The sequence below is a fragment of the Trachemys scripta genome, chromosome 4, assembly GCF_013100865.1.
Source record: "Trachemys scripta elegans isolate TJP31775 chromosome 4, CAS_Tse_1.0, whole genome shotgun sequence".
NCBI lineage: Eukaryota > Metazoa > Chordata > Testudines > Emydidae > Trachemys > Trachemys scripta.
Genome location: NC_048301.1, coordinates 52,930,753 through 52,958,691, shown reverse-complemented (window position 1 = coordinate 52,958,691; position 27,939 = coordinate 52,930,753). Strand labels below are relative to the sequence as shown.

The window sequence follows — 27,939 nt, the reverse complement described above, 5'->3', positions numbered from 1 at the left end:
GTCTGTCATATATATATATATATATATATATATATATATATATATATATATACACAAGGCAGAACAGTCTACTCATTCTAGAAGATTAATCTTTGCTTATCACCAATATCTTTAAATATCATAATAGCTAAGCATAAATAAACCTATCTAGAGTTTCTTTAAATCCCTAAAAGTTGACCACATTTTTTTTTAAGTGTTTTCTTCTCAGAAAACCAATATATCTTTAAAATCTTAAGTGATATTGAAAACAAAAACAATGTAAACTTTTGGAATTTTTTTTAATACCTTTCTTCCATTTGGGGAGTACATATTGCTGCCACTGGTTAGCTTGCACTTCAATCCTTTCAAAAAATCTTTGGGAAAAACCTGATGGTGAAACTCAAAACAAACCAACTTATTTCCCATCAACAAAAATTTCGCTATGGATAATTTTTGCAAATTCTTTCTCTGGTTTGATCTCCATTAGACAATTAACTATGGCAATGAATATGTGGCACTATCGGTAGGATATAAAAGTCCAGAGACATACTTTGAGCATGGACGCACAAGACTTGCACAGAGCAATTCCCAAGGCCAGCCAATCCTTACAGTTTACACAAGGTCATGGCAAGAAAATCCATTAGGTGTGTACCTTGCACTTTTCAGGGGATTTCCTGATGTCAATATTTACACAGCGCCAACAAGCTATTTGCAGCACACTTTACCATGTGTTTACTTATATCCAAAGCATCTCTGCCAGTGAATTCACCTGAACATGCATCAAATGTTGCCTTTACAGCTTAACAACCTGGAGATAAAACAAAGTGACAGCAGAAGATGGTTTTCTCTCACCTATGTATAGTCGCTTTTAAGCCACTAGCAATTCAAGATTTATGTTCTGGAAATGCCAATTACATTTATCATCTAAGTAAAAAAGGTGACAAAACTCAGTCGCTTCATGAAATACCATATTATACAGTTCTTAAAATAAACTTCAGGAATAAGATTAAATTTAAAATACAGAGAACAGCACAGAATGAGAGGGAGAAACAGAAAATGGTTAGGTTCCACACCATGACCATTTCTGAAACACCTACTTAACAGCAAGATATTGGATTCGTTCCCTTTGTTAGCATCATTTATCAATTCTCCTCAATACTTGGTATTTGTACTAATATAGCACCAAAAATCCCTATGGCCAATAGTATAAACAAGACATGGCGTTATGCAATATCAGGATACATTAATACACCTCTACCCCGATACAACGCTGTCCTCGGGAGCCAAAAAAAATCTTACTGTGTTATAGGTGAAACCGCGTTATATCAAACTTGCTTTGATCCGCCAGAGTGCACAGCCCTGCCCACCCGGAGTGCTGCTTTATCGCGTTATATCTGAATTCATGTTATCTCGGGTCACGTTATATCGGGGTAGAGGTGTACTGCAAAGTTAATTACTAATATAGAGTTTCTTTTTTAAAAAGATAATATCACTCCTACATTGAAATTATCGAGGACTAAGTGTTAGGGGATTTCTACACAGCAATCAAAGGTGTGTCTGCAGCTCTCGTAGGCATACCTGCCATATCTTTGAACAAGTTAGCAGGGCTAAAAATAGCAGTGAAGACATGACGGCACAGACCTTAGTGCAGACTAGCAAAATGAGTACATATCCAGGATTTTGGGCGGGCCACACTAAAGCCTGTGCTGCTACATCTTCATTGCTATTTTTAGCTCTGTTAGCTAAAGTAAAGCTAGAATGGGTACGCCTATACAAGCGGCAATCACACCTTCACTGCAGTGTAGACATACCCACAGACTATGGGAACATATTTATGTCTGCTATGTTACCAGTATAGAGTTAATAGAGAAGATGCAAAATTATATTTATCCACAGGCTCATAGACAGAAACTTTATAATAAGAGGTTAATGATAAAATAAGAGTGCCATGGTCCTCAAGATATCTAATTATGCATGGTTATGATCTTTAGGCAAAATTTTTGAATGGCAACAAAATTTTTTCTTACTGTATCTTATGCATGAGTACAAGAGGATTGTATTGTTATACAGCCTTGTATTGTTATATAGATTGATTCCCACCACACACCGCAACTCCCTGGCCACTCTCCCCTTCAGGAATCTCAGCCAGACTTGCACTAATGACTAATAGCTTATTGGGTTGTATCAGTTTCCTGCTAGAAAACAAACATTGGCTTGATAAACATAAAAGTCTACAGCATCCTGCCACACGGAAGCATGAATCCTTATTTCAGCCCATGATTCAGTACATCCTAAGGTAAAGAGTAATCGCTAATTTCTTTTGGATTTAAGAGATGTCTTTGCAGAAAATGTTTGACCACCACACATAGTTCATTTAGTTTATAAATAAACTTACTAGAACTGCATTTTAGACTCTAGTGGAGACAAAAATCACAGTGTTTTTTGTAGACTCTACTATTCAGCAAGTATAGCAAACTCCATAACCCAAACTTTCCCAATCCCTTGCAGGATTTCACAGACTCCACGCTTTTCAACTCCAGGAACTCTAGAAGACTGGAACATTTTTTCAACTTCTTCCTATTGTACCAGGAATTTAGTAGTGCACAGATGTCAGTGTTAACATTTTTCAAGAAAGAGTTCTCCAACTACACAAAGTGGTCGGGGCTGCTTTGGCTAGAGAGTTTGTGCGCATTTTGGCAAAATGTAGGGTTGCTGTTGGGGTTTTTTTTGTATTTATAACCTCTATACAAGTGGGTCTAAACCTTTTTCACTTGGGATCCCAAACTGGCCTATTTATCACCACAACCTAAAATATCAAGAAAAGGGTAGGTTCAAGGAGCTGCAGTGTGATTTTGGGGACAAAGGGGAAGAAAGAGGAGCGAAGAAAAGGCAGCAGCAAGAGAAAAGCTTCATTTTTCCTTTCACTGCCATCAGGTCTAAAAACTCATTGTATTTTGCTGCTATGTGTTTGTTTTCTGAATCCTTAAATGCCACTCACTGGGCACCCCTCACAATCCATCAATTAAATGTGATCACGGGTTACAAAACTGTGTTCTACACTGCATATTGCAGCATTGCAACTGTGAGATAAAGATCTTTGCCACAATGCCTCAATATTGCAAAGATACAACATGGAAGCACGTGAAACCCCACCATAATGTTGAATGTAAGTGTATAAGTAAGAGCAGAGTTGTGAAAGCTCCTAAAAGGTTCAGAGATTAGGATGTTTATCAACCCCTAGACTTGTTAATCAGACTGATCTAATCCTAGACATTTTCACTCCTATGCAGCCTGCCTCCTCACAGCAGTGTTTACAGGACATCTTACTTCTCTCAATCTGTTCCTAGCCCCACGCCACGAGAGCTCCCACTGGGGTTCTATTAGTTCCCCCATGCTGCTTGAAGTTAGGTCATCTCTCAACCACCTCTCCTATTCAGCCTTCTCCCAGTTTGAGGCCTTGGCTACACTTGCAAGTTACAGCGCTGTAAAGCCTCCCCCAGCGCTGTAACTCACTCCCCATCCACACTGGCAGGGCACTTACAGCGCTGTATCTCCCTGGGTACACCGCTGCAGATACTCCATATCTCCGAGAAAAACAGCAGCTGCAGCGGAGTGGCTACGACTCACGGGTGTGAGTGTAAACGCTTGCAGCGCTGTACTAATCACCTTGTCAAGTGGCCAATCCTCTCCATTGTTGTGACTGGCTGCAGGAATGCAGAAGTGCCAGTTTCAAAGCTCCTACCACAGAGAAAAGCAAACAGTTTGCAGCTTGCTTTGAGTGAGTAAATGAATGAGCAGGGGGCCGGGAGTTCGGAACTTGCAAAATAGAGAGCTGACATGCTCCAAAAAGTACTCTCTCTCCCCCAACATTCCCTGTCAGAATCCACCCCACCCCCCGTTTTGAAAAGCACGTTGCAGCCACATGAATGCTGGGATAGCTGCCCATAATGCACCGCTCCCAACACCACTGCAAATGTTGCAAGTGTGGCCACACCGCTGCGCTGGCAGCTGTCAGTGTAGACAGACTGCAGCGCTTTTCCCTACTCTGCTGTACGAAGACAGGTTTACTTCACAGCGCTGTATAGCTGCAAGTGTAGCCAAGGCCTAAGAGGTGGAAATTGGATGGTGCAGATACCTCAGGCAGACAGCACTGGTGAAGATGCCTTCTCCTAAACCACAGTCGCCCACTCCTTTGTCTGGGGGCAGTGCACCTACATACCATCCTTTACTCAGGGCTGTGCCATAAAGCCCAATCAAGCCCATTCACTGTTTGAGTCAAAAATAGTATTCATTACTCAAATGAATAAATAGGAAATGTATTATTTAATGTTCTTTTTATACAGACTTTTTAAAGAATTGGAATTTACCTAATATAATGGTGAAAGCTCCTAGAATATAGATTCATGCATGTTAATTTGCAGATCCTTGGTCTGAAACTATGCCAGCAAACTGACTTCCTAAGAAAATAGCAGAAAATGTTTTCGCTTTTTGAGAAAGATACCAGGACCATCATCAGCTATGTTTATATTAAAATATTGTTGCTAATAAATTTTGGGATTTTTTTCATTAAAAAGCCCTGACTTTTCAATGAAAGATTGTACGCACACACTTCAATTTCAGCTGCCGATTTAAAGTTGCTTTTACAGTTTTTCTTTAAGTACGTTTAACAAATTTCAGCTGCCAAAAATCTGCAGCTAAAGATCCATCACGTGATATTTTGCACAATTAATTTTAGATATGCAGGTTATTAACCCCAGGCATAGGGTTTTCTAAATTTCTTTGTATGAATGTCATTATTCTGGATGAATAATCATAAATAATGCTTGGGAGTTGAAAGCCTTTGGCTATTTAAGCTTTCTAAATCTATCTTTTCAATCTGTCTCAGAAAGGGTATACTGTATAAACAGTTCTTTCATTTGAGGAGATCCTTGTGACAAAACTTAAAAGCTTAGTTATTAAACAATTCATTAGTCCACTCATGGAAATCAGCTCTTACCATGATTATGTGGTTCTAGATACAGCTTTTTAGTGAAAAAACAGAATACGATAGTGTTCTATTGTACCAAAATTATTATCCATGGAAAGCATTTAATACTTACTTCATCTGGTAAAAAAGTCTATGTTGTAACTTCCCTTCCATCTGATACTGCCTCCAGTAAGGCAAAATTTGAGAAGACAGGACTAACGTACATGACTAGATTCTTAATAAGGTTCTCTAATATCCATCTAGACTCAAGAGATGAAACTGCCTTAGGAATCTTATTTGACAAAAATGTCTCAAGACATACTGTAATTTCACCCTCTCTTCAATGTCTCAGAATGTTAAGACATTCACTCACATATACAAACTGAAAATATACTCATGTTTAGTCTAATCAAGCCCTTTCCCTATCCAAAATTTTAGGGTAAGAGAGTGAAACTTGTAGTAAGTGACCACTCAAGAGATACACAAATATATGATTGTTTAACAGAACAGGTCTTCTAAGTAAGATTGAACATGAACTTGTTAGATTTTGGGAATACTTCTGGGCACTATCTTAAGACAGGACAAGCCTGTGAAGCAAGGGTAGACTCTTGTGCAGGTTTACTGTGCTCCATCTGTCCAAGAGGAAGTTGGTTACAAAAAGATGATCTGCTAGTCTGGCATATGATTTCAACTGGGAAAAGTTACTTAGGTTGGATAACTGTATTCATAAAGGAGCTGGGGCTGAAGCCAGAGTCCAAGCCGGGTGTTTGATCTGTTTGGTAGAGAGAAATTAAAGTCAGATTTCAGAGCAGATGACCTTTTCCTCAAGTATCAAGGTTTAAACATTTGAGATCCAATATAGCTGACATACCACCATTTCTATATGGAACTACAGATAGAATAAAGAGCAATACACTTCTGAGAAAACGTAATATATGGATTCTGGGGGTAGCTGACTCCTCTCCCAGTGAAGCAGGGCCAGCTGCACAGGTACTTAGAGAATAGTCCAAGGAGGATTTTAGTGTAACAGGCTAGACATAGGGATGGAACAAAATCTCACAAAAAAGTTAATTTTCTCTTGCTCTCTCCTTCATTACATTAGCCATCCTCTCTGTTTTTTGATCAGGGAAGCATGTTCACATTATGACCAGGCCAGGTGGGTCCAAGGACCACACAAAAGGCTTGAAGTAACTGGGATGGGGAGAGGGGATGAGAATGAAAACTTTAATGCTCTTTAGTGTGAACGTAGAACTTTGGAGAACTGCTGACATGGGGAAGATCTTGGACCTTGTCTCCTTGCTAAAAAGAGTTCATTTTTTACCTTGTGGTAACTTATGTGCATGAGCTAGCCTGAGATAAAAAACACATCAAGGACAGTTTTACTGCTAAGTAAACTATAGCCCCACCTGGGGTTAATCTTGCCTGCTTTACTTAGCAGTAAAACTGAAGTGCCTTGTCATTGCTTTGTTTTTTACCTCAGGATAGCTCACACACTTCAGTTACACCAAGGTATAATTACACCTCTTTTAGTAGTGGAGACAAACAGCAACCCAACTGTGGAACCCAACTGTGAAAAATGTCAGACAGACATTCCCATAAGAGAATGACATTTTCAAGGAAGTACTGAGAACATATATTTGCATGTGTTTAGGCTTTAGACAGCATTAATTTAAAAGTAAACAAATGTTAAAGGTAGATGTTGGATGGATTGACATAGACTTTGCTTTTCATATTCAAGGCAGCCTACGGCAATTTACAAAGGAAAGAGTAGAGCAGGGACTTTCCAGGCAATTCAAACAACCAGTATGCACTAAAGTAGGGATTCTCAAACTTCACTGCACTAAGACCCCCTTCTGACAACAAAAATAACTACACGATCCCAGGTGGGAGGACTGAAGCCTGAGCCCGCCCAAGCCCCACCGCCTGGGGCGGGAGTGCGAAAGCCCCATTGCCCTGGGAGAGGGGCCAAAGGCCAAGGGCTTCAGCCCCAGGCAGGGGTTTGTAACCTGACCCCGCCACCCATGGCTGAATCCCTTGGACTTGTGCTTCGGCCCCAGGCCCCAACTAGTCTAACGCCAGCTCTGGCGACCCCATTAAAATGATGTCATGCCCCACTTTGGGGTCCCAAACCAGTTTGAGAACAGCTGCACTAAAGCAAGGGCTCACAGATGTCTTTGCTCAAGAGAGGTCAAGGATAGAACAGTAGAATGAACATAGAAAGAATGGTGGCAACACTTACTAAATATGTATCCACTCTAGGTATTAGGCTAAGACAAAGGCCCTTAGGAGCTCATTCATGTTGAAAAGTATGCATCGTTTGTATCTTTATCCACTCTGTCAGTAGCGGGTCTAATGCTTCCTATAGTTACATACGTTCGAATTCATTATTGTAAAGGTCAAAACATGAGGGGAAAGGAGGAGAGACTGTCTGGTAGTTAAGGCACTAGACTGGGACTCAGCAGATCTGGGTTTAATTCCTGGCTCCTCCACAGTCTTCCTATGTGAATTGATGTCAGACAGGCTACTTAATCTCTCTGTTCCTCAGATCCTGTCATAACGTGAACTGGCTGCTTAAGCACTGGTTGCTGCTGGGGCTTGGAACCTCTCTTTGCCCTTTATGCCAGCAGGTGATTTCAGCCCAGAGACTTCCTGTTGAATGCTTCCCCCAGTCTCTCAGTCCTTGTCCTCAAAGGAAACCCACACAACACCTTGAAAATACAGGCCTGGGAGATTAAACTCATAACTCTGCTAGACACTAAAAAGCATGAATTTAATAAAGACACTTATTGCAATAATCTGTAAACAACTAACTCCCTTTTTTTCCTATGACTGCAGAGATGTTAATGGGCCACTTCACCTTGAATGCTATCTTACAATATCTGATCATTACTTATGCTAAACAATCTGTCCACCTTGTATTTAGTTGTGACACTCTGAGTATCTTTCCCAGACTTGAAGAAGAGCTCTGTGTAAACTTTTTCCTTTGACCAACTGAAGTTGGTGAAATAAAAGGCATTACCTCACCCCCTTGTCTCTCTTAATTAGGAAAGAGAGACGCAATTTTTCCCCAAACACTTGTTTGTGGTTCTCCCATGAACCCTTTGTGGCTTCCCAAGGGAACCATTGCTCACAGTTTGTGAAGTAATACTCTATACAAATATATTTTTAAAAGGTGAAGCAATGCACAATTAGAATCTGATCCTTTTTTGATGGAAGGCTAGAGGAGTGGAGGACAGAAAATCATCATCTGCAGAAGGAAACTGAGTAATGTAATCCAGTCTTGTTCCTTCACTACTGAATTGACTTGCAAAAGATATACAATGTCACAAATAGAGATTTTCCAAGTTCAAGAGAGTGTGTTATTAATTTTTAAGGCAACAACAAAAAGTAATCTAACAGGTGAAAATTTAACTAGGCATTCCTTTGCCATATATTTTTCCCATTTGCTGTTCTGTATTCAAAAATAGTCATTAATGCAAAGCTCAAAAGAGCAGACCTGTGACAGAAGCTTGTTTCTCTTAGTTTCTTTAACATGCAGCTTGATATAAGGTAAAAACAAAGATCTAAAATGAAGTCTATCAACTAGAAAAGACTACAAAAGAAAGAGAAAAAAGGCGATAGATACAAGCAGGTTCAAAAGCCTATTTTTAAATAGGAAAAATGTTAATAATGTGACAATACAGTATCTGATAAAGATTAGGTTTGAAGTTCAACAATTTGTGACACCACGTGTCCAGTACTGCAAATAGAGCTCCCCACAATCTGAAAAGCTTGATACAAGAGACACTGCCTCAGCAAAAGTATTACCACAATGCATAATTGGGTCTTGTATCTGTTTCCCACAGCTTTTAAACACCACAGTAAACACAATTTCACAGTAGTAAGTTAGGCATCAAACCAGGTAATTTTACTATCCTGCCCATCTTTTTGGTATGGTTCCTACACTCTACTTTAACCCCAAATGTTATTTGGAAGTTTCTCTCTCTTGGCACACTGCCATAGTTTTGCCACACAGATGGCAAAAACCAACCTGCCAATAACTAACCTGATGAATTAAGAGCTCCCAAAGATAGCATGACATTCAAGGGGACACTTAAACCTGACATTAAACTCCATATTGGTGTCTGCTTTATTTGAGAAGGATGTAACCACAGCTCTACTCCAGTAGAATGGATTCTACTTAACCCCAAAATTTTCTGCAAACATGTAGTCCCTGAGCCTACCTAGCAATCAACTCTAAACTGCACTATGAGACGGTTGTGCAGTCTCCATCATCTGCTGGACTGGAAAGGAATTTTGCAACACCCATTCCAGCGACAACTCCCAGTTGTGTTGAGATAACCCTCCATTAGTGGTGTTCAGCTCCCTTATTCTGATATAGGGAATCTCCCTCTCCTGGACATTGGCCTAGCAAAGTAGTCAGGAGAAAACAAGGGAGAACAGCTGAGCTAGTGACTTAGATTCTACCTGCTTGGGAGGTGGGAGGAGTCCCATGGGTGAGCGAGTTAAGATTCTTTCTTTTAAACCCTTAAACAAAGGAATTTCTCCACCACATTCTTTGGCTATGGCTACATTAGAGAGCTTAGAGCTGCACCGATGCAGCAGCGCTGCTCCAAGCTCTCTAGTGTAACCACTCTAAGCTGATGGGAGAGAGTTCGCCCATCAACTAAATTAATCCACCCTCAAAGAGCAGTAATAGTTATGTCAGCAGGAGAAGCTTTCCCGCCAACATAGCTCTGTCCACAGCAGCGCTTAGGTCGGTGTACTTATGTCACTCAGGGGAGTGGCTTATTCACACCCCTGCGTGACATAAGTTATACCAACATAACCGGTAGTGGAAACATAGCCTTCATCGTCAAATTCTAGGTCCCTAATATTCTAAACATTTTGGATATCAGGGACATCCTTCATACCTTTTGTACATATAGACATACATTGAGAATAACCTTATTAAATTTCCTTTGTGCCAAATGGAACAAAATCATATACATATGGCTAGTTCCCATAACTTGGTCACCCATGCCGCTCGGGTTTGTGTACAATACTTTTAATATACAGAAGTAGTTTTGTTATCCAGCAAATGGATGGGGGAATGGGGCGTACCAGTTAGTCAAAAATTCTGGTTAACTAAGAGTTATACTTATCAATGGAAATACCAATTTTCAAAGAATTAGAATACAATAAAATAAATAAAGTATAAACTAATATACAGGTACTCACCAATCCAGTAGCATTACTGCACTGCAGAGTGGTTGGTTTCTTGAAGCACTTAGATGTATACAAGTAAAGTTTTCTATACAGTAGGTTATCTTATGACACTACATATCACTGTGGGCAGTGCATGGCGTATACCCAGATCACTACAAATATACTTAACGTTAAAACTATACTGAACATAATTTAATTGGGAGATATCAGAAATGCCGGTTAATAGAGCTTTTTGGTTGATAAAGTGCTGGATAACACAGCTTTTGCTGTATTAATGCTCTTCATGTTTCAGAACAATACCATGGACTGTCTGACTGTAGGGGACCAACAAACAAACAAACAAAAAAACCACCTCAGATCATCTGAGTGAAGTGCAAGATCCATTTTTTCACCTTTCCTAACTAGTTTAAAGCCAGCTTAACAAGATCCACCAGTTCTGAACCTCGGAGTCCTTCTACATAAGTGATTATTTTAGGAAAAAGTCAAAGTAGTCACAGCTACAATAATATTGCTGAATCCAGTATTTAGACTTTGAAACATTCTGTTGCACTGAAGAATACTTGAAGAGAGTAGTCAGACTTAAATAGTAATCGCAATCCAAGCTGAAAGAGTGGTCAGGAACCCCAAAAGCTGTTTTCCTGACTAATAATTTCCTCAATTAGAAATAAATTAATATGAAAGCCACGGTATCTTTCATTCTTTGGACAAAGAAGGGACAGGATTATATAAATTAGCTACTAACACCAACTTCTTCAAATCTGTGTGTCTAAAGTTGGCACCAAAATCCACTGCTAGTCACCTAAATAAATGAGCTATTTTTCTAGATGTGCTGAGCAACACAGCTTTCATTACACTTAATGAAAGCTACAGGTGTTGAGCACTTCTAGGAAACAGGCCACATATGTACCTCAGGCATCCAATTTTGATCTAAACTCATGTGTATGGGGCGGGGGGGTGGAGGGCACGAGAGAAATATATGGTATAAAGCAATTACAGACTATCCTTAGGGAAGGATGTAAAACCTTTGTGAAGAGAAAAAAAAATACTAATATCAATAGCACTGGATGAAACAAACATACGCAGCCAGAGGGAATTTACTGTTTCAACATAAAATTACATTCGTTTTTTTTCAGGATGGGATCAATACATGTAGCCTGCTAAAAAGAAATTCAATTTTAACTGTATAAAAAAAGAAAAACAAGATCAATATGGAGGTCAAGAAATGCAAGTCAGACTGCAAACAAAAAAGCCACTATACCCTCTAACACCACAAGTTGACCATGTGCAAAGTTTTCAAAAAGTATTTAAGTGACAGAGGCCTGGTTTACACTAGAAGATTAGCTCTGCATAACAACATTACTCAGGGGTATAAAAAAATCCACAATCCTGAGGGTTATAGTTAAGCAGACCTAAATTCCCATGTAGGCAGCGCTAGGTCAATGGAAGAATTCTTCTGCCAACCTAACTGCTGGCTCTTGGAGAATGGATAACCTAAGCCAATGGGAGAATCCCTCCCATCAACATATGTAGTGTCTACACTGAAGCACTATAGCTGCGCAGCTGTGTTGTAATGGTTTAAATGTAAACAAGCCAATAGGCTTCAAAGTCACATTTTCAAAAGGGATTTAGGATCTTAAATTCCATTGACTTCCAATGAAATTAATTAGAGGTCTAACTTCTTTCAAAATGGGATTTAGGTGCTTTTGAAAATGTTACCCTATATCAAATGGTGAAAACTAAGCTACACGTGTAAAGAAAGAGGTTTGATTATGAATTTTATTGAAGTACCAAAACAAAAGAGTACATATGGTAATAGGCAGATGAAGAGATGATTTAATAACATTTACAGGACTTAAAATAGGTAACAGTCTCAACAAGATTAACACAGAAGCTAAATTCTCAGAGCTGCGACGTGACAGCAAAACTAGCTGTGAAGAGATTATTCATGACACTGCTGTCTGTCTTCCAAACTACAATGTGGTGTATGTTTCTGCATAGCAAGTTACATTAGCAACTGCTTCAGTTTCACCTGGCTCTGAGGTGGGGGTCACTTGGAGGACTGATAATGGTATGTGAAACTTCTCTCATAGTTGGGCAAGTGAGGTTTTTACTCACGAAAGCTTATGCCCAAATAAATCTGTTAGTCTTTAAGGTGCCACCAGACTCTTTGTTGTTTATGTGAAGCAAGTCAGTCTTAGTCCAGTTCCTTGTGCATACATATCCACATCATACGCATGTAGCCATCATCTTTGACATTCTTGCTAGTAGGATCTTAAGAGCCAAGGAGCAGATTGGACATGGAAACTGACCTGCCCTCCAAGCCCTATTAATAGCCTCCTTAAGAGCATTAGACACAATTGAGGCAAAGATGGTAAACTTGTCTGCATTGTGACTGCCATATGTATTTGCTCCCTGTTAAAAAAAAGAAAAGAAAAGAAAAAAGTCCATTTTCAGTGCTGCCACAACGGAGCATCTTTCAGAAGCAATTATATAATGGAAATAGCTAAAACATTTCCACAAAGGCACTAAGTTCTTCAGCAGCTACATGGATAAGGATTAGTCAAAAGGAGGATAACTTAATATAAACTCACTGATGGTAACAATTTAAAGGTTTAGTAAAGACAAATCTCAGTCATGCACAATACATTTTAAATGTATTTTCCGTACATCAGTTTTTAAGGGTCAATTCACGTCACACATGGAAATGAAAGTAAATATCTGAAGCACAGGAATAGGACAAACTTTGCACAGTCTTACAACACAGGAAAGTTGGCAAAGTTCATCATCTGGAGAGGAAATGCTATTCACACACATGCTGCAAAAACAACAGGGAGTAGGAATGGAATAAATAGCATGCAACATACCTGCTAACAAATGTTTTTTTCCTAGGGTTTATGAACATCTCCCCATACACTGCAAATTAGTGTAGTGCTTATTCAAGTCCTATGCAGTCTCCTTCAGCTTCAAAAAGTAAGACATTGGCAATGGATCTAACAGACATGGATCCGGGAACCTACAAAGAGCCTATTTTCAACACAAACAAACTTTACAACTATCCCTTCCCCTAGCTGTCAGAATCCTGCGACATCATTTTCTTGACTTTGATTAAACTTTAAATATTTCAGAATATTTTCCATAAAACTTCCTCAAGGAAAACAATGTAACTAGTAATGAACACAGACACCTTAAGACACAATGATGATTGGGAAGGCTAAAATTTAAGTGTGTATTCTTCACCTGCAAATTCCAATTTTCAATTATTATTTGTATTTTGATAGTGGCTAGATGCCCTCAGTCAGGATAGAGACCCCTTTGGGCTGGGTGCCATCCTGACACACAGGAAGAAGAGAGAATCCCTGCCCAGAGTAGCTTGCAATCTAGAGAGACAATCAACAGAGATGAAAGTGGGGAGCTGCAGAGGGGAGCAGAATGTGGCATACAAAGTGGGCAGAGACTGGAACTATTTTTTTTTTTAAACCCAAGACAAACAATATACCAAGGTTAAGGGAGGGCAGAAGGTACATGTATTATTACACACATACCATATATCTCTAGTTATTCTGGTAGGTGTAAATGGCAGCCATTAATCACAAACCTGGTAAAAATCTCTGGGCGTACTAAGCTTGCTTCATTCAGGCTAACAGAGGGAACAATTAAATGAATCATAGAATATCAGGGTTGGAAGGGACCTCAGGAGGAGATCTAGTCCAACCCCCCCACTCAAAGCAGGATCAATCCCCAACTAAATCATCCCAGCCGGGGCTTTGTCAAGGCTAACCCTAAAAACCTCTAAGGAAGGAAGTCAAGTATCAGGGGGTAGCCGTGTTAGTCTGTATCTACAAAAACAACAAGGAGTCTGGTGGCACCTTAAAGACTAACAGATTTATTTGGGCATAAGCTTTCGTGAGTAAAAACCTCACTTCTTCGGATGCAAATGCCTGCATCTGTAACTTTCACTCTATGCATCCGAAGAAGTGAGGTTTTTACTCACGAAAGCTTATGCCCAAATAAATCTGTTAGTCTTTAAGGTGCCACCAGACTCCTTGTTGTTTTTCTAAGGAAGGAGATTCCATTGCCTCCCTAGGTAACCCATTCCAGTGCTTCACCACCCTCCTAGTGGTTATGGTGATTTTTATGTTTTGTTTTGCTTTGCTTAGTTTTTTTAATGGCAAAAACCTTAGTATTTTGCATACAGATTATATACCACAGCAACCCTTAACTTCAAAGTATTTTGTACGGGAATAATAAACGTTCCTTCCAGCAATGCTGTTCTGCAACATGAATGGTATTTGCGATACTTGAAACATTTCAAGGGAAATGGAAGCCACATTCCATAGCATTGTATGGGGAGCAGCAGCAAATTAAACTAAAAAAAAAAAAAAAAAAAAAAAAAAAAAAAAAGTTGGATGGAGAAAAGGAGGACAAAAACAAAGCTTAAGTTTAGAAATTCACATTTATACTTCAAAAAGAGTTGTTTTTAATGAGTTTAAAAGGGTCTAGTACAAGAGCAATCCTATGATTAGAATAAAGTTAAGAACATAGCATTAGTACAGAATAATGGTCCTTGTCTCTGCAGGCTTTGGGTCAGAGGTTAGTAACCTGTGGCATTTGAAGCTGTTTGTTCCTTCCCCTGTGAAGAAGTCTCTGAAACTTGGTAGCACGGAGATTAAAAAAAAATAATAAAAAAAAATAAAAAAAGAGAGAGAGAGAGAAAGTTGCTTCAGCACTTCATTTAGGGTGAGGAGTTTACTCCTTGGGGGATTCTGCATGATTGTGTGCTCGCCCACCCCCACCCCCTGCAGAATTCCTGTGCTTTCCTGCAGAAAACAGCAAGAAAGCAAAGGGAATCCACGCAGGGGTGGGAGGGAGCACCAACATGGGTGCAGTTTTGGGGGGAGATTGCCCCCCAAAACAGAGGCGAGGCATGGGGGGTGCACATGGGATTATGTGCCACTGCTCCCCCCACATTTCTGCAAGCGCAGAGCTGCCCCATTGAAGGAAGGAGGCTGCATCAAAGGCTCTGCTGACTCTGCAACTGAACACCGCCTCCTGGGTTGTAGTGTCAGTCATACTCCCCTTCTGTGTGCTGGGAGCCTTCCGGTTTTCTGTGCATCAGTGAGTGCCCATGGTGGGGCTGGGTAAGGCGGGTGGCAGAAATGAGGGAAAGGGGTTAGAGGGAAGAGGCAGTGGGGAAGGTAGGGGTGGGGAATATGGGAGTGAGGGGAGGGGGATGGAGAAGAAAAGGGGATAGGGGCATCGCGGAGGGAAGCTGGAGCTTGGCATGTGGTGTCCCCTTGGCAACAGCTGGGGCTCCCTCGATAAGCAGGCCCATGGAACCCTCACCCTGACAAGCCCTACCCCTCCACACCTGGACCCTTCCGATAAGCCCCCTCACACCCGGACTTCCACCCACTGAGCCTCAACCAGCTGCACCTGGACCCTCACCCCATGAAGTCTCACTCGCCCAGCACCTGGGCCTCCACATTGAGCCCCCTACACCTCGGCCCCCACCCCCTGCCCCAACCACCTTCACCTAGATCCCTTGCAGAGTCCCATTGCCCCTGCACCCAGCACCCCACAACAAGCTCCTGTGCATCCAGATCTCCCACTGAGCCACCTGCACCCAGACTGCCCTACACAGACATCTCTCACCCCACACCTGGATCCCCCCACACTAAGCCCCTCCACACTTGGATCCTGCTGGGCTGAGCCTGCCCACCCACACCAGGTGTACCATGGGTCTTTTTGGGGCAGGCCCAGGCCTTGCACTGTGTCCCTGTACTGGGGGAGGTGGAGGCTTCAGGGTGATTTCCCACTTCAATGCAGCCAGGGGCCTGTGCTCTCCACTGCCAAGCTGGAGCCACATTTATTGACAAATAAAATTTGCAGAATTTTAAAATATTGTATGCATAATTTTTTGGTGCAGGAATTCCCTCAGGAGTAGGAGCTGCTCCGAGATAGATTATAAGAGTGTAATGATAAGGAAGGAAATGGGGATGGTTCAGAGAGAGAGAGAGAGAGAGAGGGAGAGTCAATTCTTACTACTCCTTTGCCCTTCTGTTGATTTCTCTTAGTGCTTGGAAGATCAGTTTTTTTCTTTGACCATTTTAAATTAAAATAATTTAGATAAAAGCCATATGAAAAAGTAGTATGTTCACACATTCCGCATTTTTCAGTGCACTACTACATGAAGAAGAGGAAAGAAAGCCAGCTACATAGGCCTTGTCTAGAGGAGAAAATTGTATCTGTTTAATCTAAAGTGAGTTTTTATGCCAACTTAGTATAATCAGTGCAAAGTCCTTTGAACACTTGGCATTGGCAATACAGTTAAGCATCATGCTTTATGAAACATGATTTCTTAAAGTATACAGAGCATATTCCACACTCTCAGCACTTTATTCACACATTTCCTTAACAATAAGGCCAAACAAAAAAGTCTTTTTAAAGAACTTTAGTTTAAGGTTATGTAAGATGAAGTCTACAAGACCCAAAGTTAAGTCTGACTCACTTAACATCTTGTCATTCTGTCTGGTGGTGTGAACGGGTGGTAAAGTAATACAGATGGAATATCTGTTTTTAACTTCGAATTTACTAACTTTTCTCTATGTCAAATCCTTTCCAACTCTTTTTATAAGAGAGAGGGCCCTATTTTCATCCTCTGTTTGTTCTATCTGCAGTCACTGCTTTTCTCCATTTCCCTCTGTCTATTGCTTGCTTGTTTTCTTCTCCATCTCCACAGTTAAATGGTATATGGCTCCTCAATGCTTGTCAGTCCCACTTTATCACTACAGTATAATAGAAAGCTTTGTGTAGGCAAATAATAGAGTTTCTTCCCCTCCCTTTGACCTATTAATAGACTCTGAGGCTATGTCTACACTACAAATTACTTTGGTATAACTTAGGGCTTGTCTACACTACACAGCTTTTAGCGACAAGGCTGCGACATAGCCTTGTTGCTAACAGTCAGCAAGTGTGAATGCTCTTTTGTGGTATTTTGTTGGCACTTTTGCTGACAAAACACAAATTTTTTGTCTTTCGCGAGAGGGTGGGCGGGGGGGGCGACGAGGTGTTAAGTACCCGCGAAAGACAAAAGTTTTGGCGACAACTGTGCAGTGCAGACATACCCTTAGGGCAGGGGTAGGCAACTTATGGCACGTGTGCCGAAGGCGGCACGTGAGCTGATTTTCAGTGGCACTCACACTGCCCGGGTCCTGGCCACCGCTCCAGAGGCCTCTGCATTTTAATTTAATTTTAAATGAATTTTCTTAAACATTTTAAAAACCTTATTTACTTTACATACAACAATAGTTTACTTATATATTTATTATAGACTTATAGAACGAGACCTTCTAAAAACATTAAAATGTATTACTGGCACGCGAAACCTTAAATTAGAATGAATAAATGAAGACTTGGCACACCACTTCTGAAAGGTTGCCAACCCCTGCCTTAGGCTCTAGTCTTCACTAGCAACATTAAAGCGCTGGCTGTGGCAGTGCTTTAATATGGCTGTGTAGTCACCGCATACCTCCATGAGGGGAACAGCTCCCAGCGCTGGTGCACTGCCTACACTGGCACTTTACAGCGCTGAAAGTTGCAGCGCTCAAGGAGTGTTTTTTCACACCCCTGAGCAAGAAAGTTGCAGTGCTGTAAAGTGCCAGCGTAGACAAGCCCTTACTTTGGTATAACTTACGACACTCAGGGGTGTGAATAATCAACACCCCTGAGCAACATGTTATACTGACTTAAGTATCGGTGTGGACCACGCTATGTTAGTGGGAGCGCTTCTCCCGCCAACACAGCTACCATCGTTTGCAGTGGCAGGAGTTATTAAGCCGACGGGAGATCTCTCTCCCATCGGCTTAAAGTGTCTTCATCAGACGTGTGCCATCGGTGCAGCTGCGCCACTATAATGTAGACATAGCCTGAGGCAACTTTGTAACACTGTTCCTAAATTACCTTTCAATTAGTTTCAATCCATTACAACTCTTTATACCAGGGGTGCCCAATCTGTGGCTCCGGAGCCACATGCACCTCTTCAGAAGTTAATATGCAGCCTTGTATAGGCACCGACTCCAGGGCTGGAGCTACAGGTGCCAACTTTCCAATGTGTTGGGGAGGGGGGGGGGGGGCAGAAGGAACTCACTGCTCAACCCCCAGCTCTGCCACAGGCCCTGTCCCCACTCCACTCCACCCCTTCCCGCCCCCTCCCCTGAGTCTGCCACGCCCTCACTCCTCCCCCTCCCAGAGCCTCCTGCATGACACGAAACAGCTGATCAGGAGGTGCGGTGAGGGATGGGGAGGCGCTCATCAGTGGAGCTGTCAGTGGGTGGTAGAAGCTGGGAGAAGGGTGAGGGAGTTGATGGGGGGCCGCTGACATATTACTGTGTCTCTTTGGCAATGTACATTGGTAAATCCTGGCTCCTTCTCAAGCTCAGGTTGGCCACCCCTGCCTTATACCATCATAAACAATTCTTTCTAGCCTTCGATCCCAATACAGCAAAGCATTCAAGCATGCAGTTAAGCATGTACTTAAATTAAACACAGATTTTAAAGGGTAATTTCTTGCTCCCTCTCTTTCAGTTTGTAATGTTTAACAGTTGACCTTCTCACCTGTCCTTCTCTTGGGAACCTATAGACATGGAGCAGAGAGGTTCTTTACAGAGGTCTTTAGGTCCCTACTAGTTTTGGACAATACATACTGAATTTACCTTTGGAATGAAAAATATGTTTACCTGATTTTTAAACACATCATATAACTCACAAGCTACAACCTGAACAGTGAATATAGTATAACCATTACCATGATTGAGTCTCAGGTTTCTGTACATATAGGAACTTAGATTCATCCCAACACTAGGACTTAACAGGAACTTCTTGTCCATGGAATATTGATTAGCATAATTTAACAAGTCACTTCATGTGGGTTGATTGTTTCAGTTTGCAAGTTAAGGTCTCATTAAAAACAAGTTATCAAAATTACTTTAGTATAGCACAAAGTAAACTAGCCTGTGGAAATGAGACTCTCAAAAGCAGTAAGACATCTTAGTCCTAACACATTTCACTATAATTTTAACATCCTTAGTTTTCATATACACATATGCATCAATAAAAGTCAATCCAATGAATGAGAAGAACAAATTACCAATGTACAAGTACGTTAGAGTGTGGTAAACTTCACAGTGAATTTAAGTTTACTTCCCTGACTAGTTAGGTTTTTCTGACAATACAAATAAGCCTAGTTTTCAATTTTTCTACCAGGATCATGTTCAATAGAAGCAGATTCTTCTCCAGCCATGTCTTCTACATATGGTGGAGGAGGAGTGGCTTGGCAGAATTCAATATTTTGTTTAATAATTTCAATTAATATCTACATTCATTTTAAGTGTTTTTTAATTTTTATCAATTTAAATTTTCACAGTTGCGGGAAATTGGGAAAGTCAGGCAGTACATGGGAGTCAGACAATTATTTAATGACTATAGATGTTGATATTCAAAAAGTTAAAACTTTATAACCACAAAAATTGTCAACATTGCATGTCAAAATATATAAAATACCTATCCTTAAACTCTAGTAAATTCTCAACCGGCATTGCTCTTACTTTGCCTGTCTGTAAATTTCTATTACTAATCGATGGAAATATTTTATCATTTGTGCGTGTACATGGAAATCAATGTTTACCGACATTTACCAACCTAAATCTGATCCTTCAAACCTAAATATATACACCTCTACCCCGATATAGCGTGACCTGATATAACAAGAATTCGGATATAACGCAGTAAAGCAGTGCTACGGGGAGGGAGGGGGAGGGGACGGGGCTGCGCACTCTGGTGGATCAAAGCAAGTTCGATATAACGTGGTTTCACCTATAACGTGGTAAGATTTTTTGGCTCCCAAAAAAGGTGTTATATTGGGGTAGAGGTGTAGTAACTTTTTTTTATGTCTGGTTGACCCTTATGTGCACATACATAAGCACATATTATATATTTGCTATACATGTTAACATATACACATGTATATTATGCATACATGCTCTAAAAGGAAAGTCATTAACAAGTTTTGCCTTTTTATACTTCGGTAATTTAAGTTAATTTGTATTAGAAAGGAATTATTCTGGAAAAGACAAAACCAAGCAAAGCAGACTTCTCTGGACACACTTCAAGTATGACACTTGTTTACTGAGAAATTCCAATAGTATTTTCCTAATCTGAACACTGGTATTACTCCAGGTCCTGATAACTTCACGAAAACTCAGATCTTTCGCGTGTGTGTGTGTGTGTGTGTGTGTGTGTGTGTGTGTGTGTGTATGTATATATATATATATACAAACAAACAAACAAACCAACCAACCACTGAGCTATCCCTCCCCCCATAAACGCACACACTCTCTCGCGCGCGCGCGACCAAGCACGCAGGAACGCATATAGGGGGGAGGGATAGCTCAGTGGTTTGAGCACTGGCCTGCTAAACCCAGGGTTGAGTGTTCAATCCTTGAGGGGACCACTTAGGGATCTGGGGCAAAATCAGTACTTGGTCCTGCTAATGAAGGCAGGGGGCTGGATTCAATGACCTTTCGGGGTCCCTTCCAGTTCTATGAGATAGGTATATCTCCATATATGTCACCATAGGAAAATCAGGCCTGAAAACTTTTTCTCCAGTCAAACCAAAAAACAAACTAATTTTAAACCATACTTCAAAGTGTTTACACAGCTATGTTCCTAATTCATCTGCATATATATTTCACTGTGATAACCCTAAAGTATTCAGCATAAAAGTGCAATTCCTTCAACTCTTTAAAGATTGCAGGAGGAAGGCAATGTAGGAAAAAAGAAAATGAAAACTAAGATCCTATGATATTAAGAGCTGAAAAGAAAAATGCAACAGAGTCCACATTTCAGTCTTACAGGTTATATTCATATTTCAGGGTTTCTCTTTCTTTGGCTGTCAGCCATATCATTTTAGCCAGAAGGTGGTATTAGTTCACCATGAGTTTGAAAACAAACAGTTTAAAGGTGTGTGTTAAGGGAAAATAATATGAAATCAGAATATTAAACCAATATGTTCTTGCTATATTTGTTGTTCAAATGGAGATATAAATAGTAAGAATAGATGCTTGGGCAAGAGACATCAATCTGACTAACATCGCCAAGCAAGTTGCAGTCTCCCCCAGCTGCTCCTGATTTTATAATGGTACACTACAAACAACTACAGAAAGACTGTTCTCAACACAGCCTGAAAAGTAAGATGACATTATTCCCAAGACATACTCAAGAGTTTCTGGGCAACTATTAGGTTATCTATTACTGTAATGCCTACAGTGCTCAAGAAGTATAATTTTTTCTAAGGTATTGAATACATAAATGGCAGTTCCACTTCAAAAAATTATAACACTTTTTATTTTAAATCAATCACTTCAGATCAAAGAATGTTCATAAAAAGGCAACAGCAAAAAAACAAAAATCCACTCTATTTCATACCTTTCTATGTAAAGGGTGTCAACTTAGTTATGTCAAAGAGACAAAAGTCTTAAGTAAATCCATACATCTGGCTTAGTTTTTGCATTTCTTGCAACAGGAACAATGAAAAAAAATCAATTAATTGTTTCTTTGCTGTTTAACATGCTGCAGAGGAATATTTGTTTAAAAAGTAAAATAAATGAAAATGGTGTTTTTTAAAATTGTAGAACCATTTCTATTGGTCTTCAGTTTTATGAAAGCTTGTTGGATTTTGTTTATTTGTGTCAAGGCTGATTGTGGCGCTTTGAATGCAGAAGGTGGGGGCCCACAAGGATTCTAAAAATTAATACTAGCCACTCCAGGTTTGTATTAAACTCCCAAGGTTACAGCTTTCTCTGATCTTGGATTCATAGATGCTGCCACCACCCAAATGCAGAACCCCTTTGAGAACCAGAAAGGTGCACTAGGGAATTCCTTCCTGTGGGGTACCCTCAAGCCCACAGGAAGTAGAAAGAGCGGAGAAAGAAAAAAGGGGAAATCAGCTGATGCCACCAGCTAATTAAACAACATGTGCACAAACCTCTTAAGATACAAAAATCCAATTCTGTTCTTAAAAAAGGTAAATTTTATTAATAAAAAAAGAAGAAAATATATCTGGGAGCTTAGGCTTTTGGTAGATTAAAAAAAAAAAAACTACAAGGGTTAAGCATCAAGAATAGCTCTCTTGAAGTCCAGCTTAAAGGTTACAAGCAAAATAAAAGCACCTGGAGTTAGCACGGGGGAATCCACAAGCCATAAAGAAATAAAAGGGAGAAACGTAATTGCGTCTTCCTAGACATTACCTGATCTACTTACATATCTGGGGTTTTAGATGAGTAGTTTCTAGGTATGATACTGATGATTTTTCATACCTGGCTCAAGCTTCTCACAGCATAACTGCTCCCTGTCTGCCTCTCCCTGAGAGCAGACAGACAAAAGGGAGTCTTTGTCCAATTTTTAAAAGTTCTAGCCTTCCCATTGGCACTTTTTGGCCAGGTGCCCACTCACTCACTTTTACCTATGCATAGCAGTGAGACTTTTTAACCCTTTACAGGTAGACCAATTAGATAGCAGCTACTAAGAGGGACTTTATAGCTGCTGGCTGGCTGTCCATAAAAGGTAGTTACCCCCACCCCTTCATTTATCACAATTTGTTTTAACAAAATTCAAATGTGGGCAGAAATTTAAAGCGTTCCTTCAGGGATTTACAAGCAGTTTAATAACTCTTCTTTGTCGCCATACAAAGAAGTCTGTCTTCTTTTGGATAGTTGCAATGATATTTATTTATGTTCTAACACATATATAGCATCTCCGTGCTTTAAAAAAAAAAAAAAAAAAAAACACCCCTCAGTCCTAGGAAAGCATTTATGTTGTGGCATGCATATTATATTATATTGTCACAATATTGAGGTTACTCTCACAATCTGAATGAGCAAAAAGAAGGGAACTATATAATACTTATGCTTTAACATCAGGTAGTAAGAAAAGAATATACGAATTTAAAATAGCAGAAAACATCAAGGCCATGTTATCATATTACCCTTGGCCCAAACTCAAATTTGCAGCCTTTTTGCTAGGCTACTTGGTAGAACCCTAATGAGATACTGCAATGCATACTAAAAACATCCCTAAACACATCAGCAACAACTAGACCATCCTTTTCCTTTCTACTTGACCCCTCAAAGAGATTTTTATGTTCTTTCTTCCCATCCTCACCCAAAATCCTTTAAAGAAATAATACTTCTGCTTTTCATCCCCTTTTTAAATTAGGTGACAGTGACATTCTTCACAGAGCTGAAAACATTCCAGTTACAGCTAAGTTGCCATGGTCCCAATGACGTAATCATACACAGAGGGGATCTTTGAAAGGAACAGGGGAGTGTATTAGTTTCAGACAATTGAAGGAAATACAGGAGAAGCAGGTAGAATATAAAGTTCATCCCTCAGAGGAATAGCTGAATCAGATTAACAAAGACCTAATATTTCCAAGTACACTAACTACAGGATAAGTTCATACTGTACAACTGTGCCACCAAAGTTGGTTTTAATAAGAACTGCGGAACCATCTGATAAATCAGCTGTTTCTGTCAGCTATATCATATGACAAACCACACACTTCCTGCATTCAAACTTATAAACATTAAAGATGTAACCATCATAGTTCATCCACTTGCATTATTAAAATGCAAGTCACTCTGTTCTTTATAGCAACAGATAGCCAATCAGTTAATCAAACTTCAAAGATAAACCAAAAGGATGGCTAGCTGTCAAAATCATTTATCTTACCTGACAAGCAGATGTAGGTTAAATATTCACCCTGGCCCCCAGTTGCTAGGAAAGGGATCTTTTTCTTCGTTCTCCTTTTCACTTGGACAGCTCCCAGCATCCTTTCATCATGTGGGGCAAAAATTTCTTTGTTGATAGCAGCTTTGGTACTCATTGTAGATCAGAGATGGAAGAGGCTGCTGTCCTCTCTAAAATAAAATCATCAATCAAAAAATTAAAACGAATGCTAAGTTACAAGAGACTACGGACGACTTTCATGTAGATCAATTATTTTGAGCTTCAAATTAAGTCTTGAATGACTTGAAAGGCTTTGCACAATAATTTCACCTCTTGCCATTAGAAGTGGGATTTTCAAAAGCACCTAAAGGTATGTTTTCACTGCAGAGTTAACTCACATTTACCTATACACAAGTTACTCCTCTCGAGTTAGCCTTGCTCGAGTAAGAGCGGCCACACTGCAAAAGACTTGCAGCGTCTGTACTGGTTCTGTACTCACTCATGTGTAGCATATCTCACAGTTCTCAGTACTGCAGTAATCCAAACTGTTCAATAAATTCTTTACCAGTGAATTGTGCGAAATCACGTCTGTCCTTTCAGAGCGCAGAGAGAGAACTGTGGGATGGCACTGAAGGACTAGCAGCATGGGGACGTGCACAGGCACCGGCTTCCTCCGGGCTCCAGGGGTGCTCAACCATCCCCCCCCACCAAGTCCCCACCTCTTCCTGCCCAGTTCTGCCCCCCCCCCCCCCCAGCACCTCCTGCATGCCACGGACAGTTGATCGCGGCAGGCGGGAGACGTTGGGAGGGAAGGGGAGGAGTTAATTGGCCGGGCCACCAGCAGATGGGAGGCACCGGGGGGGTGGGGGAGGGCGGAGGCTGGTTGCTGGTGGGTGCTAAGCCCTCCACTGATTTTTTTCTGTGGGTGCTCCAAGGATTCAGCGCCTATGCAAACATGTCCTCATTACAGAGTGGTTGTGTTAGTAACAGATGAATCACATTCACCTGACTTACAGGCAGAGGTCACTCAAGATATAGGTAGCTTATACTCTCTCTTGGGTGAGCAAGTGGAGTTAAAAGCACCTCCACAACGTAGGTAAGGGTACGTCTATACTTACTTCCTGGTCCGGATGTAAGCGATCGATCTTCTGGGATCGATTTATCGCATCTTGTCTAGACGCGATAAATCGATCCCGGAAGTGCTTGCCGTCGACGCCGGTACTCCAGCTCAGCGAGAGGAGTACGCGGCATCGATGGGGGAGCCTGCCTGCCGCATCTGGACCCGCGGTAAGTTCAGACTAAGGTACTTCGAATTCAGCTACGTTATTAACGTAGCTGAATTTGCGTACCTTAGTCCGAAGTGGGGGGTTAGTGTGGACCAGGCCTAAGAGTGTTTATATGGGAACAGGAATCAAGTCAGAAGCAATTCTCAAGTTGTAACTCCAATTAACTCAGCATTGAAGACAAGCCCATAATTAAAAGCATTAATTCCATTGACTGATGCCACTAGGTCTTAAGAGTCTATGGCCTTGGCTACACTGGCGCTGTACAGCACTGCAACTTGCTGTGCTCAGGGGTGTGAAAATGCACCTAGTTATGAGGAAGAGTGCCTCTGCCCCCACACACATTGGGCTCTTCACTGGCCTCCTTCTGTCACTGACCCCAGCCCAGCCCTGTTTTCTTTGGAGAGTTCCAAATAAATTAGGTGACCTTCTGTTTGGCTCCCTCAATTAGTTTAAACTTATTTCCCACTTGGAAGCCAGTCCCTTGATACCAGTCTTTAGGGTATATCTACATTACAAAATTAAGCCATGCAGTAATTAAATCACTTTTACATGTCCGCACTACACTCCTTGCATCAACCGTGTGCGCCCTCTCTGGGAGCCCTTGCACCGATTTAACTGTTAGTATGGGGCATTGTGGGAAGGCTTCTGAAAAGTAGCTACAGAAGATGCAATCAACACAGGGTCTACACTGACACTGCGGCGACCTAACTACGTCGACTTAAGCACTACGCCTCCCACAGATGGGCAGTTAAGTTGGTGTAGTGGGTGAGTTACATCAGTGTGAACGCTTACAGAGTTAGGTTGATGTAAGCTGTCTTATGTCGACCTACCTCTGTAGTGTAGACCACAGCCTGCTTACTTAGTACCTAGAGTGAACAAAGAGTCTTAGTCCAATTCAGTGCCACCCCTTTCCTTCGAGCTTTAAACTTAATTGATTTTCAAACAGATTCTGTATCCAAGTTCATTTGTAAGTTAATGAAATGCCGCCCCCGATTCAGCCTCTCTCTCTACTATATCTAGAATATTTAACATAAGACTTAAAATGAAAGGGCAGGACCTCTGAATTTGCAGGAGGAATTAATGAAGGACCTCTTAGATCTATTCAATACTATTTAAATGACTCAACCCAGCTCTTCATTCACCCAGCCATCTCAGAGACAAAGACAATGGTTAACCCTTGTTTGCCTAGCTTCAAGCTCATATGCAAAGCAGGTCAAAACTTAATTGAAATAACTTCCTCCCCCCCACCCCAACCTTTTACATAACAGTCTGGGCCCTGATGTGCAAATCATTACACAGATGCTAAACTTTAGGCATGTTACTAATCCAGATGAGGTTAGTGTTATTCATCCATGTATTCAAGTCTGCAGGATCAGGCCCTTTTTCTCAAAAAAAAAAAAAAAAAATCTTGGATTTCTTTTGAAAATTTTCAATTTTAAAAATGTACTCTGTTCTTCATAAAAAGAACAGGCATACTTGTGGCGCCTTAGAGACTAACAAATGTATTTGAGCATAAACTTTCGTGGGCTACAGCCTACTTCATCTGATGCATAGAATGGAACATACAGTAAGAAGATATTTACTAAGGTACCACAAATACCCCTGTTCTTTTTGCTGATACAGATTAACACAGCTGCTACTGTGAAATCTGTTCTTCATAATGTATTACCAATTTGGATTGGTCAGGTTAGTCAAACAATGGTTTTTTTCCCCTTCAAAATCAAATTTATTTTTGAATACCTATTTTGAAATTTTAAAATGTGCTTTTGAAAAGGAAAAAAATTTATAAAAATAAATTATTTTCCAGCCAGCTCTAAACAAACAACATTGGAATTAAATTTAAAATTAGGCCATGTCAATATGTACAGCTCTGCAGCAGCGCGGATGTACTGATAACAGCCGCACTGCTGCAGCGCATCTATGAAGACACTCTATATCGATGGGAGAAAGCTCTCCTGTCCACAAAAAACCAACACCTCCGCGAGCGGCAGAAGCTATGTCAGCAGAACATAATGTTGTGCACATGAGCGCTTATATGTCACTCAAAGGAGTGGAATATTCACATCCTTGAGTGACATTAATTTTACTCACACAGGCTGTAATATCAACATAGCCTTACCCTCAACTATTTGTTAGCAGTGGCAATCGTGCAATTTGACAGCTTGGTTAAAATCCTGCACCTAATTTAAATTGCAGCTATAATTCAGGGGGGTGGGTTTTTTGTTTGTTTGTTTTTAATTAAAGTTGGCTGCCTTTGTAGGGAAGTTTACTCAAGGTAAACTAAAGGCTACTCTGAAGAAGTCTACAGTGAGCCAAGAATATTTGAATTCTTACTAGTGTCCTGTCTAGTTGCCTTCTTTTCCCCCCACTGCCAGCCTGCACCCTTTTCACAGCACCTTTGTGTTTGGTGTATCATTGCATAGGGCACAACTAAACTCCATAACTCCAGTCATAAAGACATTCAAGCTCATAAGCCTCTTTTTATGTCTTGAACTTCCTTTGTATGCTTATATGAATCACCCTCAGGTCACTGCTAATTAGCCCAAAATTTAATTCACTGAATAAAAAGAGATCGATAACATTTGCCATCATCTAGCTAACAAAACATATATGGGAAAGTTTCAGTCTTAGGTTGTGCATTTAAAAAAAAAAAAACAAGAAAAAAAAAAAAACAAGCAAATCAAATATTGGATCCAATATTTAGCATTCATACACAGA

General features: G+C 40.6%; 1 protein-coding gene across 2 annotated transcripts in view; it reads right to left on the bottom strand.

Moving 5' to 3' along the window:
* STXBP6 (syntaxin binding protein 6) overlaps nucleotides 1–27,939 on the bottom strand; it is a 248,495-nt gene that overhangs the window by 157,363 nt on the left and 63,193 nt on the right. For both annotated transcript variants that reach the window (XM_034769311.1, XM_034769312.1), the window contains exon 2: nucleotides 23,939–24,126. In XM_034769311.1, coding sequence (XP_034625202.1) covers nucleotides 23,939–24,092 — 154 coding nt within the window. In that variant the 5' untranslated portion in view covers nucleotides 24,093–24,126. The remainder of the gene's footprint in view (nucleotides 1–23,938; nucleotides 24,127–27,939) is intronic.